This window comes from Saccostrea echinata, unplaced genomic scaffold (genome assembly GCF_033153115.1).
Source record: "Saccostrea echinata isolate AGI-Se365-2 ecotype Australia unplaced genomic scaffold, CSIRO_AGI_Sech_v1 ptg000029l, whole genome shotgun sequence".
NCBI classification, from domain to species: Eukaryota; Metazoa; Mollusca; class Bivalvia; order Ostreida; family Ostreidae; genus Saccostrea; species Saccostrea echinata.
Genome location: NW_026889778.1, coordinates 30,084,426 through 30,098,587, shown reverse-complemented (window position 1 = coordinate 30,098,587; position 14,162 = coordinate 30,084,426). Strand labels below are relative to the sequence as shown.

Genomic DNA, 14,162 nt, shown 5'->3' with positions numbered 1-14,162 from the left:
GGCTATTATACAGTTAAAGTATATCATTGAGGGAGTTAGCAAGATTCCAGTTCCCCAAGTCCAGGACTATTTCCAGAGGCGAAGCGAAGTCGAGGGAAATAGTCCTGGTTGAGGGGAACTGGAATCTTGCTAACTCCCGCAATGATATACTTTTAACTGTTTTATTATACCGATACAAAAGTAAAATTTAGAGGATTCAGATAGCGTGATTTCAAAGCAGGGATTAGCTCACTGAACTAACACACGGGGATTAGTCAATTCACGTATCATACCAATGTAAAAGTAAAATATAGAGGATTACGGATAACCGGGAATTAGCTTTCGAAGCAGGGACTAGGTCTCTTGACTAACATACAGGGATTAGTCCATTCTTAATGATTTCCAGGGAATTGGTCATATCTAACGATCTTATGTTATATAGGGAAAAAATCAGTAGAAGTATTATAAAAATAATCAAAAAAATCATCCTGAGAAATTTTAGTTCATATACATGCAGAAAAGATTTTTGAAATACATGTATGACAGGATATTGTTTAATACAGTAGGTTGCTAAGGTGAGTATGATTTCATACAAAGGGTTTGTAAATTACATTCTCTTTCTTAGTCTATCATTGAAAGATATTAAATGTAATATTGATATTGAAAAATCTAGTGGAGGATTGAAAGTCCTGGTCAAAGGCAATGGTTTCCTGCCCATCCAGAATTCTTCGCCTAAAATGGTCTTCTACAGTCCTGATCCACTCAAGAGTCCCTACTATGGAGTAAGTCACTGTATTTTACTTCTCTCAGATTTATATGTCAACAGAACAATTAGGTAGATTATAAATTTTAGCTCACTTGAGTTAAAGGCTCAAGTGAGCTTTTCTGATCAAAATTTGTCTGTTTTTATTGTCGTCATAAACTTTTGATTTCACCTTCTCCTCCAGAATCACTGGACCAATTTTAACCAAACTTGGCACAGAGTATTTGTTGGTGAAGGGGATTCAGTTTTGTTCATATGAAGGGCCACCCTCTTAAAAGGGGGAGATAATTAAGAAATAGTAAAAATTGGGTTGGGTCATTTAAAAAATCTTCTCAAGAATCACTGTGCCAAAAAAGGTTAGACTTCTGTGAAGGCTTCCTGACATAGTGAAAATTCAATTTTGTTCAAATCATGACTCCAGTGGAGGGTGGGGCCACTATGGGTAATCAAAGTTTTACATAGGAATACATAGGGAAAATCTTTCAAATCTTCTTCTCAACAGAAAAGCCATGATTAGTCAGATTTATTTGGAAGCATCATCAGGTAAGGTAGATTCAAATTTGTTAAAATCATGACCCCCAGGGATAGGCTACATTGGGCAATCAAAGTTTTACATAGGAATATATAGGAAAAAGAATTTGCTGCTGAAGAACAAGAAACGCTATAGTTACTCAGAATGAGCATTATGGCTCATTGACCTCCTGTTTAAAAATTAAATGAGTTTTGTAAACTTTGGTCTTACTTAAATTTTGGGCATATGAAGAACCAACTTTTTCTTTTAGAACGTCGATTGATTCACAATTATGACATAACACAAAGTAAGCTTTTACTTCAGCATGCTGCACCCAGTAGGCATTTTTGAATTATGCAATTTAAGAATGAGGCCAAATATTCAGATAACAAAAATTGACAAGAAAGTAGCTAAAAAGAAACTTGATAGTAGTATAGGTAATATTTGTGTCCTTGTCTAAATTCCTGAAACACTATTGTAGGAATGTCAAGTTCGTGATGATGTCACAATGGAATGCAGTACCCCACAAGTGGAACCAGCATTGATCACTAAGAAACCTCATTCACAAGACCAGCAGGGCTTGGCCTTTGGATTCATCATTGACAATGTCCAAAATATACGCAATTTCAGTGCCTCACACAATGAATTCTTTCAAATTTGCCCTGATCCAGATATCAGTGTTTTTCCTAATGACAAAATAAAGTCATTCCAGTGGAAGAGCAATGAATTTTTAACAATAAGTGTAAGTTTTATAAAGATGTTTTAGGGCAAACTTTAATGAGAAGAACTTGCACATATCTTGTTTACTTCAAGTAAACTTTTCTGATTGAATTTTGTGGCATTCCTTGTCCAGCCACTCATACTTTGATCACCACACCACAGTCCTAGTTCAGGTGTGATTTCTAATTAGCAGTGTTACTGTGTTTGGCTGATGGCAGTAAAATGGGTATATTAACATGGGGATATCTGTTTTTGGAGAGTTTTTGGGGGGTAAAAGTAAGGGGGCAATATAATGGAGGGTAGTAAAGCCAGGTGGCACTGTAAAGGACTCCAATGAACTCACAGAGTACTCTGTTTAGTAGTATACATATAACATCTGTTATTATGCTCCTTAAGATCAAGAGCATAATGTTTTTGTCCTGTCAATCTCTGTCCTTCTAGGTGCAAAAAATTTAATATTATCTATTGAACTTTAGACTTGTAGTTGGTAAACTGTTAATGCCCTTTCAAATGTTCTCAGATCAGAGACCTTGTGTTTGTCTGTCTATGATAAATATGTTGAGGTTGATAAAGTAATGGATTGACTACATAGACATGGTATCATTGTGTATAGCAACATTTCTATGGAAATCTTCTAATCACGTAATTACTATGTTCAACTTTTTCTCACAGCTTGGCCACACTTAGGGCAACTGTGTTTAACAAACACATCTTTTCCTTTATTTTTTTTATTGAATGATATTGAATTTACTGTGTCCATTTTCAAAAAATGAAACTTGAATGTTCACCCTGAAAACTTTAGTTACTTTAATTGTAATACATACAATCTTAATACATGTATTTAATGAATGTTACAGGGAATCAACCTTGATCAGCTTCGATTGGAAAAGGATGATGTTGTGATAAAAATAGGTAAAAGTGAATGTAATATAACATCCACTGGCAGACAATTAACCTGTCGTCCACCAAAGGCTCGCCCCACTCCAATGAAGGGGGGCCAGTATCCAGAAGTGGAAGTAAGTATCAATATATAGAGATGTGTGGGGTTAGGTTGATCATAGAACCTCGTTTACTTCCACATACAGGGATCAGTATATACAATGGAAAGATAAAGGCAATATCTATATAGGTTAAAACAGGCATATAACACAGTACATACTTGGTACTTAATAATTGTAAAAGTTTATTTTCTCTCTTTGACTCAATTTCATTCATGTTGTAAATTTTTCATTGAAAAGGTATGTAATGACCCTGAACAATTTTTTTAAGTTGTAAGTCAGACATAGTAATCATTCAAGTTTCTTGACCAGACTGTTTTTTTTCTCTCACTGTAACCCCAGTGTCCCTCATACTTCACATATTAAGATGAATTTCATGTTTGAAGTAAATTTTTTTTCCATAGTCTTGGCCAAGTTTCACTGAACTTATCCATTGCTTTCACTAGCTGACTTTATACTTAACCCTTTGAATCAATCTCCTTATTGAAAAGGTGCACCCTGACTGACAAAGGTCTCAAATTAGAATTTCAAAGTCATGTACTTTGTGCAAATTTGTAGTTTGAGGTATACTTCCCAAGCATTCCGTTGCTGCACTTATAAAGTGTGTGTACATGTATACAGAGTGTGCATTGATCTTAAGATAATAATTTGAAAGGTCAGAGTAATATAGGTATCTTTAAATTCCTCATCTGCATGTTAATGCTTCCCACTTGGCATACTTTGAACCTTTTACATCTATACAATGTTTGTTTGTTTGTTGTTTAATGTCCTTCTTGAGAATTTTTCACTCGTATGGAGACGCCACCACTTGCCGGTGGAGAGCTGCAAATTTTGACCTATACTCGGCACTCAGGGCCATTTAGCAATGAGGGATCTTTTTTATGCCAGCACCTACTGCGACACGGGACCTTGGTTTATATGGTCTCATCTGAACGACCAGTCCCACAGTGGGATTCGAACCCTCAACGTAAGGATCAACTCCTTACTCCGTGACTCCAGAGCGAACGCTCTAACCACTGCGTCACGTGGGTGACCTATACATGTTAGGGGTGTGCAATAACATTGAAAATATTGCAAAAAAAATATTGTTATCTTCAATTCTTAGATTCTTTGTTCTTGTTTTTTTTTTCTTAGCAGAATCTTGCGTGTGTTTCACAAAAAGTGTACCTTTTATAATAGTTGTATGTTGTGTACATCAGAGAGTCTCTTTATGAGATATTATAAAGGTCGAGGTATGGTTATGGCTGAATTTGGTTCCTTATTTGATGTAAAAATCAGAACACAGTTAAAATTGTGATAGTTTGCAGTTAAGAACTTTACATGTTGCTTGTTTTAAAACCAGCACTAATTTTGATTCAAAGAGGTCATAAGAGGGTGTGCCAAAGTAGGATCTTTTACCAGATTTCTCAATTCTGATGGAATTTTGCCACATTTGAGATACTTTTCACTTCAGGAAATATAAAGAACAAGCTTTCCTACTGGATATTTTTATACCCTTGTCACCTGCATATGGAGTTTGTCTCCCAGTTGATTTGATACGCAAGAGCATGCTCTACATACAAACAGTTTCTAAAATGAGGCAAGCTATTGACAAACAAGTTGATGAAACAAGGATATCAACAGTCTCGTTTGAAGTCAACATTTCGCAAGTTCTATGGTTGATACAATGACCTTGTCAGCAAATACAATCTATCATTAAGTCGAATGCTGACTGACATTTTTGTACTAATTGTTAGTAAGGCCATTATTTACACACTGAATTGTCTATGGATTTTTCCATTTACCTGATCATGACAAGAAGCACACAGCAGGTGTGACTGGTCAACAGGGGATGCTTACTCCTCCATGGCACCTGATCCCACCTCTGATATTTTAAGTGCTAGGTCACTGTATGCTCTTGTACCGATTTGTATTGTTTTAATGGACTTTTAGCTTGATTACTGTTTGTTATTTCCATATTTCATATACAAGATACATCTGAAACTAGTGCATGAAAAATATAAATTTGGTAAATAGGCAAGCTTATGCTCTGTTTTCTGATACATTTTAAAAATGTGTTATAAAATTGATGAAATTTGCATATAAATGAGAAGTTTGGATATTGACATATTTTGTGACCCCTTCCTTTGACCTTTGTGTACCCCCTAACTTAAAATCAATACACATTTAGTAAGGGGGATTGCAACAAGTTCTTAATGATGAACTATTGCATTGTAGAGACACCACAAACCAGGGGCCAAAAAGAGGTCTTAGCCTATCTTGTACTTTCGAATAATTTAGTTTTTCTAAACAAAATAATGTACATGTATGTATATCATCTTTGCATAAAAAATGGTAACCAAACCTTATATTTTTATTTGTAGGTTACAATTGGAAAAAACCTGACCTTCTTTGTGGGTTACTTGAAGTATGAGGAGACAGATTTGGCTTTACCCCTGGAGTACATCATTCTTATAAGTGTGGGAGGTGGGGTCCTCATTCTGTCTGTCATCGTCGTCATCATCATGTACAGAATGAAGAGCAAGAAGAACAACAGCATGATGAGAAAGATGCAGATACAAATGGACAACTTGGAGTCTAAAGTAGCGAAGGAGTGTAAGGAAGGTAGGGCACAGGTTTACATTAGAATTGGAAATCACCTGTCCAACCATTTAAATACATGAATCACTACATTTTCTCCAGCTACTAGATAAGTTTTTAGCTTACCTGAGCCGAATGCTCAAGTAAGCTTTTCTGATCGAAATTTGTCCATTGTCTGTTGGCATTGTCATCCAAACTTTTCACATTTTCATCATCTTCTCCAGAACCACTGGGATGATTTCAACCAAACTTGGCACAGAATATCCTTGAGTAAAGGGGATTAATGTTTCTTCAAATGAAGAGCCACACCCTCTTCCAAGGGGAGATAATTAAGAAATAGTGAAAATTGGGTGGGGTAATTTAAGAAACCTTCTCAAGAACTATTGGGCCAGAAAAAATGAAACTTATGTGAAAGCTTTCTGTGGGGGTTTACAAAAGGAAAACATGGGAAAAAAATTGAATTTATTATTATTATGGAAAGCAATGTCATGATTAATCATAAGACCGCGGAACATTAACTGGCAAAATTGGAAATATGCAGCTTATGTCATTTCCATCTGTTACAGTCAAAACATTTAATGGTAGACAATGGAATGGGAGGGTATAATTTGGCATGGACATTCGAGAGGTATTAAGGAATACTCAGCAAGCAGGGATTGGTTGATGATTATTTGATAAGGTTCAAGTCTATATGTTGGCAAAGTTACCAGATTACACTTAATCTGCATCAACATAAAGTTAGATGAACAGCTATTTATAGAATGACCATTCTGTTATCTTATGGATCATAAATTTATGTGAGATTTTCGTTACCTCAAATATAGAGTCAAAGAACGTCCCAAAAGAAGATATTGTTAGTGACTGTAGCAAAGGTCAAGCAATATAAACACTGTCCAATTGGATCTCATGAAAAAAAAACTCGTATATATTGATAACTGCCACCTATGTATGCTCACACCAATATTGTGGTCAAGACGGTGACAATCTTGCAGACACGGTATAAAAGGCTGTGATTTCCTTGTTGTGATAAGTTTTAGATAATATAGTGTGTTAGTATGTTATACTAATTAGGTAAGTAGAGGACTTTTTTAGGTCACCTGAGTCACTCAGGTGACCTATTGCTATCTGTTTTTGTCCGTCATCCGTCATGTGTTAACATTTGAACATTTTCAGCTTCTTCTCTGAAACCGCTGAACCAATTTCAGCCAATTTTAGCATGTGGCATCTATGTGTGAAGGGGAACAAAATTTGTGAATTTCATGGTCCCTGCCCCCCTGGGGCCCAAGGGGTGGGGCTAAAACCACCAAAATTAATACAATCTTTAAAAATCTTCTTTACTCCTGGACATCAAGCAGTCAAACTGTTGGCATGATTGCAATAAGCATTGAGCCCTCTACCAAAACTGTGAAATTCGTGATTCTGGTGCTAGGGCGGGGCTATATAGATCATATAGTGAAAGCACATTATTTCTTTGAAAATCTTCTTCTCTACTTCTGGGTATTATTGAAACAAATTGAATACATAGTTATGATAAGCAAGGGTGACTCTACCAAAATTGTGAAATTCATAGCCCCAGGGTCAGGGGTTCTGGTGTTAGAGCGGGGCTATATAGATCATATAGTGAAAGTGCATTATTTCTTTGAAAATCTTCTTCTCTACTTCTGGGTATTACTTAAACAAATTATATACATAGTTATGATAAGCAAGAGTGACTCTAATAAAATTGTGAAATTCATAGCCCCAGGGTCAGGAGTTCTGTTGCTAGGGCGGAACTATATAGATCATTTAGTGAAAGTGCATTATTTCTTTGAAAATCTTCTTCTCTACTCCTGGGTATTATTTAAACAAATTAAATACATAGATATGATAAGCAAGAGTGACTCTACCAAAATCATGAAATTTATAGCCCCAGGGTCAGAGGTTCTGGTGCTAGGGCGGGGCTATATAGATCATATAGTGAAAGTGCATTATTTCTTTGAAAATCTTCTTCTCTACTCCTGGGTATTATTTAAACAAATTAAATACATAGTTATGATAAGCAAGGATGCATCTTCCAAAATTGTGAATTTCAGGGCCCCTAGATCAGGGGTTCTGGTGTTAGGGCGGGGCTCTATTTATTATATAGTGAAAATGCATTAATGCTTTAAAAATCTTCTTCTCTGCTCATGGGTATTATTTAAACATACTAAGTACATTGTTATGATAAGCAAGGATGCCTCTTCCAAAATTTTGAATTTCTTGGCTCCAGGGTCCTGGGGGAGGGGGGCCCTGGGGGAGGGGGGCATATAGATCCTATAGTGAAGGTGAATTATTTCTTTGAAAATCTTCTCTGCCCGTGGGTATTATTTAAACAAACTAAGTACAGTGTTATGATATGCAAGATTGCCTCTTCCAAAGTTTTGAATTTCTTGGCTCCAGGGTCAAGGATTCTGGTGAAAAGAGGGGGGGGGGTTCTATTGATTAGATAGTGAAAAAGCAAAATTTCTTTGAAAATATTCTTTTCTGCTTCTGGTTAAAAAGCAAAAAAGCTAAGTGTATAGTTATGATGAGCAAGAGTGCTTCTTCAATAGTAGTGAATTGCATGAACCCTGGGTCAGATGTGCTCGTGTAAGGGTGGGGTTCTTGATAATATAGTGAAAATGCATTAATTCTGTTAAATAACCCTGTCTGCTTCTTTAGTGTTAAGCAGATAAACAAAGTGATTACTTGTGATGAGCAAACTTCTGGTCCCAGGGTGACAGGCTCTGGTGTTTCTTGGGGAGGTGGGGGGGGGGGGGCACGGGGCTATTGATAATATAGTGAATCTGTAGTAAAAATGCATTATTTTTTTGAAAATCTTCTCTGCACCTGGGCATATTAGAGGCAAAAAGAGTAAAAGTTTAAATAAAGATTTTTGAACATCTGGGCCATTTGGTCAAGTGTTCTGGCCTGGCCAGGACTCTTTTAATTTGTATTCTACAGATAGGAGTTGTTCCCCTTTGCCATTTACTTTTGATAATTAATCACTGTAAATAATGTACTTGAAAGGTTAATAGAATAAGAGAACTATGCAAGAATTTTTATTGTATAATACAAAAAGTATTTTCATAGTTTTATTGATCAGGTAGACTTATAAATGATAGATAAATAAAAATGAGACAAAAATAACTTGTCTTATTCAATATTCATCAAAGACCAAGAGAGTCCAATGCAAGAGATTTCAAGAAGGAATTGAAACAGTACAGAAGCACTGATAGTATGTTAATATTCTGTATGGTGATAGTGATAAATGGGGAACAGATTAGAACCTAATTTATGAACTGTTAATGAACACTAGACTAATTATTTTGTTGATCCTGATCACCCTTTTTTTCTTGCTTTTGGGCAACAAAGCTTCACCTTTCATTTTATACTCTATGGATCCTATAAATTGTTGTGTTATACTCAGGTGACCATTAAGGCCCTTGGGCCTCTTGTTAGGTCACCCGAGTCACTCAGGTGACCTATTGCTATCTGTTTTCGTCTGTCGTCGTTCGTTGTACGTCGTTCGTCGTCAATCGGTCGTAAACGTTTGAACATTTTTAGCTTCTTCTCTGGAACCACTAAACCAATTTCAACCAATTTTGGTATATAGCATTCTATGGGTGAAGAGGAGTAAAGATTGTGAAATTCATGGCCCCTGCCCCCCTGGGGCCTGAGGGGTGGGGCTAAAACCATCAAAATTAATGCAATCTTTAAAAATCTTCTTCTTTACTCCTGAACATCAAGCAGTCAAACTGTTGGCATGATTGTAATAAGCATTAAGCCCTCTACCAAAATTGTGAAATTCATGGCCCCAGGGTCAGGGGTTCTGGCGCTAGGGTGGGGATCTAATGATTATATAGTGAAAATGCATTAATTCTTTAAAAATCTTCTCCTCTGCTGCTAGGTATTTAGCTGATGAACTAAGTACATAGTTATGATGAGCAAGAGTGCCTCTTCCGAAATTGTGAATTTCATGGCCCCAGGGTCAGGAGTTCTGGTATTAGGGCGGGGCTCTAAATAAATGATTATATAGTAAAAATGCATTAATTCTTTGAAAATCTTCTCCTCTGCTCCTGGGTATTAAGCTGATGAACTAAGTACATAGTTATGATGAGCAAGAATGCCTCTTCCAAAATTGTGAATTTCATGGCCCCTGGGTCAGGTGTTCCATGTGGTGGTGGTGGTGGGGGGGGGGGCTTATTTATTATATACTGAAAATAAATTAATGCTTTGAAAATCTTCTTTGCTCCTGGGTATTAAGCTGATGAACTAAGTACATAGTTATGATGAGTAAGAATATCTCTTCCAAAATTTTAAATTTCATGGCCCCTGGGTCAGGGGTTCCATGTGGGGGGTATTTATTATATACTGAAAATAAATTAATGCTTTGCAAATCTTCTGCTCTGCCCCTTGGTATTAAGCCGATGAATTAAGTACATAGTTATGATGAGCAAGAGTGCCTCTTCCAAAATTGTGAATTTCATGGCCCCTGGGTCAGGGGTTCCATGTGTTGGGGGGGGGGGGGGGCTTATTTATTATATACTGAAAATAAATTAATGCTTAAAAAATCTTCTCTGCTCCTGGGTATTAAGCTGATGAACTAAGTACATAGTAATGATGAGCAAGAGTGCCTCTTCCAAAATTGTGAATTTCATGGCCCCTGGGTCGGGGGTTCTATGTGGGGGAGCAGGGCTTATTTATTATATACTGAAAATTAATTAATGCTCTAAAAAATCTTCTCCTCTACCCCTTGGTATTAATTAAACAAACTAAATATATAGTTATGATGAGAAAGGATGCCTCTTCCAAAATTTTGAATTTCATGGCCCCGTGGGTCAGGGGTTCTTGAGCTTGGGTGGGGTTCTGTTGATTAGTTAGCAAAATGCATTAATGTTTTGAAAACCTCTCCTCTGCCCCTGAGTACTAAGCAAACAAACAAATTTGCAATAATATCAATGTAAATACATGTATTTACATGTATTAAGGTATCATTGAGGTCTATGGGGACAAGCAAATTTTTTAAAATAAAAATTTATATACTAAGAATATCAAAAAATTCTTTGGTGGAAAGATGTATTTAATTATTAGGAATAGAAAAATGATTGAAAACTAATTTTTTACCAGATAGATTTTTCTAGAATTGATTTTTATTGATTAAAAGCAAAGGGGGAAAACTCTTCAAGGACAGGACAAGGTCAAAAATTAGGACACAATCTGCTTTTACATATTGATACTAAAACATGAAGATTATGTCTACATGTACTGAGTATTCAGCCAATATATATCTGTTATGCATTCAGATTCATTGAATCTAAGGCTATTATGGATTGGATACCTTAAATATAATTATAAGTAAATGTGCCTTTTCTTTGCTTCTGGATATCTAGGAGGCAGCATACGCAATTGTGATGTGAAGCAAATGAGAGTTACTCCCCTTTGCTAAATATTGTTAATCAAGAAATCCTTGTATATAATTTTATTAACAGGTTATTTGATTGAATGAGAATACAAGAAAGAATGTTATATATACATAGAAACAAAATAAAAATGAGTGTTTGGTTTAAATGAGCAAAGTATGCTCAAAGTCAGATTCTTGCCTGGAAAGCAATATAAAAGATTGACATAAAGATTATTTATATATTTAGCAAAAGTTGTAATTGTACACAGTATGCGCACACTGCGGTGGTATAAGTTAGTGCCACTGGTAGAAGAGTCATGGTTGACAAGAGAGTGGATGTTGTTTTATACTTTATTAAAGTGAATAAAGAATCACAGAGAGCCAGGGTGACTTATTGTAATTAGTGACAAGTGGAAAACAGCCATGTTGTATACCCAAGTCTGTGTGTACTGAATTGTAGCATTAGGCAAGTGACAAAAACTGTCTGTATATATCAGGTTGGGGGGGCAACGTAAATTCCGCTATAATAGTGGTATATCACTATTATAGTGAGATTCCGCTATATTTTCAGCCGTAGTTACCCTCGATTTCATCAAACAACATGCTTGCTGTTTAAAGCGCAAGTCATGGTGGGTATAAAAATGGACAATAATTGATATCTTTACATGTTATGAATTTTATTAAATTTTCTGCCGATGCGTTTAATAATGCGAACACACTTTTGAAAACGGAAGTTACATTTTTAACATAGCAACCAGTGATTGCAGTAGTATTCAAGCATAACTAAGTCTTATTTTCTCTCATACATGTATACAAAGTGTTTCTTGTAATAACTTTCAACCCGGATAAGAAGAAGTATGTCGAATTTGCAGTAGAAATGATGATTTTTGACCGCATGGTTACCGGTATGGAGGCCCGTTGAAGCAAATGGAAAAAGCTCAATGCATGTACACTTATATCACTGATGTATCTGATTTGTATTACTTAAATGTAATAAATCGCACAACATTTATAAGATGCCACTTCTACAGGTAATTCCTAGTATAATATTTATTGTCTCGATCATGATGAAACCACGAGTTTGAACGATTTAGCCTTATCAAGATAAAGAAAACTTTATATACTTGAAATTTATTGTTTATAACATGAAATTTTATTCTAGAACTTTCTGAGCTGAAAAAAGATTATGAAATCCTAATTGAAATTATACCAGAATGACAATATCAAATTTGAAAAAAAAAGTGGAACGGTTTCTTAATTTGAAAATTTTACCAAGTATTTAAAAAATAAATTGTTTTATTTGATTGTTAGTCCAGGAATAAATGTTACAACTATTGCAGAAAAATGCACAGGATAGTAACCTGCGTAAGCAGTTTTCTGCAAAAGCTGCAACCGTTTATTCCCTTTAATGAATAAAGAAAGACATTATTTGTTTATGTTCATTTGTATACAATGTAAATAATTATATAAAGTAGGTTTAAGTACGTTAAATATTGTATTATTTATATGTACGTCATTGTGAGTTTCACTGATTGAAAAGCACACTGCGAAAGAAATCTTCAGGTGACTTGAAAACCCAGCAATAATCGAAATTCACTGAATGATGAAAGTGGTTTTCATATAAAGAGAAGAAAATCTGCAGTGGATATAAATATTTCTCAACATATTTTTTTTTGTTTGAAACTACGGCCATATTTCGTGTTTCATATGAAAAATAAATAACCAATCTTTATTTTTGTGCATCATAATTGCGTGGATCAAACATATTATTAAATAATCAGGAATTTTGATCCTCTCTGATTGGTTTAGACTCTCTTTCCTGATGTGTACCTTAGAGTGAGTTCACCTCAAATTTAATTTAAAAAGTCGAGTATTTAATTATTAGAATGTTGTTTTCCACTGTTAATCAGTTGTGAAGTTGAAATATCATTATAATACGTTTTTTACATTTTTACACTACACAATATGTAATGATTGTTTACATTTGTAGGAGAAAAGAACTGAAGTGTCAAGAATGTAAAATTTCTTATTATTTAATAAAACGGTTATTGCCTTTTAAATCCGGTTTACCTGTGACTATACAAACCTGGTCAGGTATTGGTTACAATGTAATCTCGGCATTCGACCTCGGTCAACCAATACCTGGATAGCACAAATATTTCTTCTGAGAAATTATGCCAAATATTCCCCACACTATATACTTTATAGTCATTGTATACAGTTTTTTTTTCATCAAGGTTATCAAGCAGAAATTAAAGAAAAGGTACAAGTAATTTTTTTTCAATATTTTGTTCAACATTCCCAAGACAAATATCATATAAACATCATATTTGGGATTACCTGCTGAAGTGACATTTTACAGATTGTTTACGATTTATTGCATTTAAAAGAAACAATTAAATTAGATACATCAGTGATATAAGTGTACATGCATTGAGCTTTTTCCATTTGCTTCAACGGGCCTCCATACCGGTAACCATGCAGTCAAAAATCATCATTTCTACTGCAAATTCGACATACTTCTTCTTATCCGGGTTGAAAGTTATTACAAGAAACACTTTGTATACATGTATGAGAGAAAATAAGACTTAGTTATGCTTGAATACTACTGCAATCACTGGTTGCTATGTTAAAAATGTAACTTCCGTTTTCAAAAGTGTGTTCGCATTATTAAACGCATCGGCAGAAAATTTAATAAAATTCATAACATGTAAAGATATCAATTATTGTCCATTTTTATACCCACCATGACTTGCGCTTTAAACAGCAAGCATGTTGTTTGATGAAATCGAGGGTAACTACGGCTGAAAATATAGCGGAATCTCGCTATAATAGTGATATACCACTATTATAGCGGAATTTACGTTGCCCCCCAACCTGTATATTGAATACCTTACACAGTAGGCAAGTGTACTTTGTATTTGTATATTTTGCATTCATTATCATCCCTGTAAGACTTGGGAAAACCAAGTATGATCCAAAGGAGATCACTCAGGTCCAGCATGTTACAATAAGCAAGGGTATTTTTACCAGATTTTTAGCTCACCTCAATGAAGTTGAGATGAGCTTATGCTATACTCCCGGCGTCGGCATCCCAGTTCCCAAGTAACTATAAGCCCTACCTGGACCAAACTTGCATGGATGATGCATCTAGGGATGGACACTACCACACTTGCTTGGGATGCTGGATCTGACCTAGATTTTCCAGAT

At 35.3% G+C, this 14,162-nt stretch overlaps 1 protein-coding gene across 4 annotated transcripts in view; it reads left to right on the top strand.

The window, feature by feature from the left end:
• Positions 1-14,162, top strand: part of LOC133195794 (plexin-A4-like) — an 87,676-nt gene that overhangs the window by 37,809 nt on the left and 35,705 nt on the right. For all 4 annotated transcript variants that reach the window (XM_061331739.1, XM_061331738.1, XM_061331737.1 and 1 more), the window contains exons 18-21: positions 653-761; positions 1,735-1,995; positions 2,831-2,989; positions 5,335-5,575. In XM_061331739.1, coding sequence (XP_061187723.1) covers positions 653-761; positions 1,735-1,995; positions 2,831-2,989; positions 5,335-5,575 — 770 coding nt within the window. The remainder of the gene's footprint in view (positions 1-652; positions 762-1,734; positions 1,996-2,830; positions 2,990-5,334; positions 5,576-14,162) is intronic.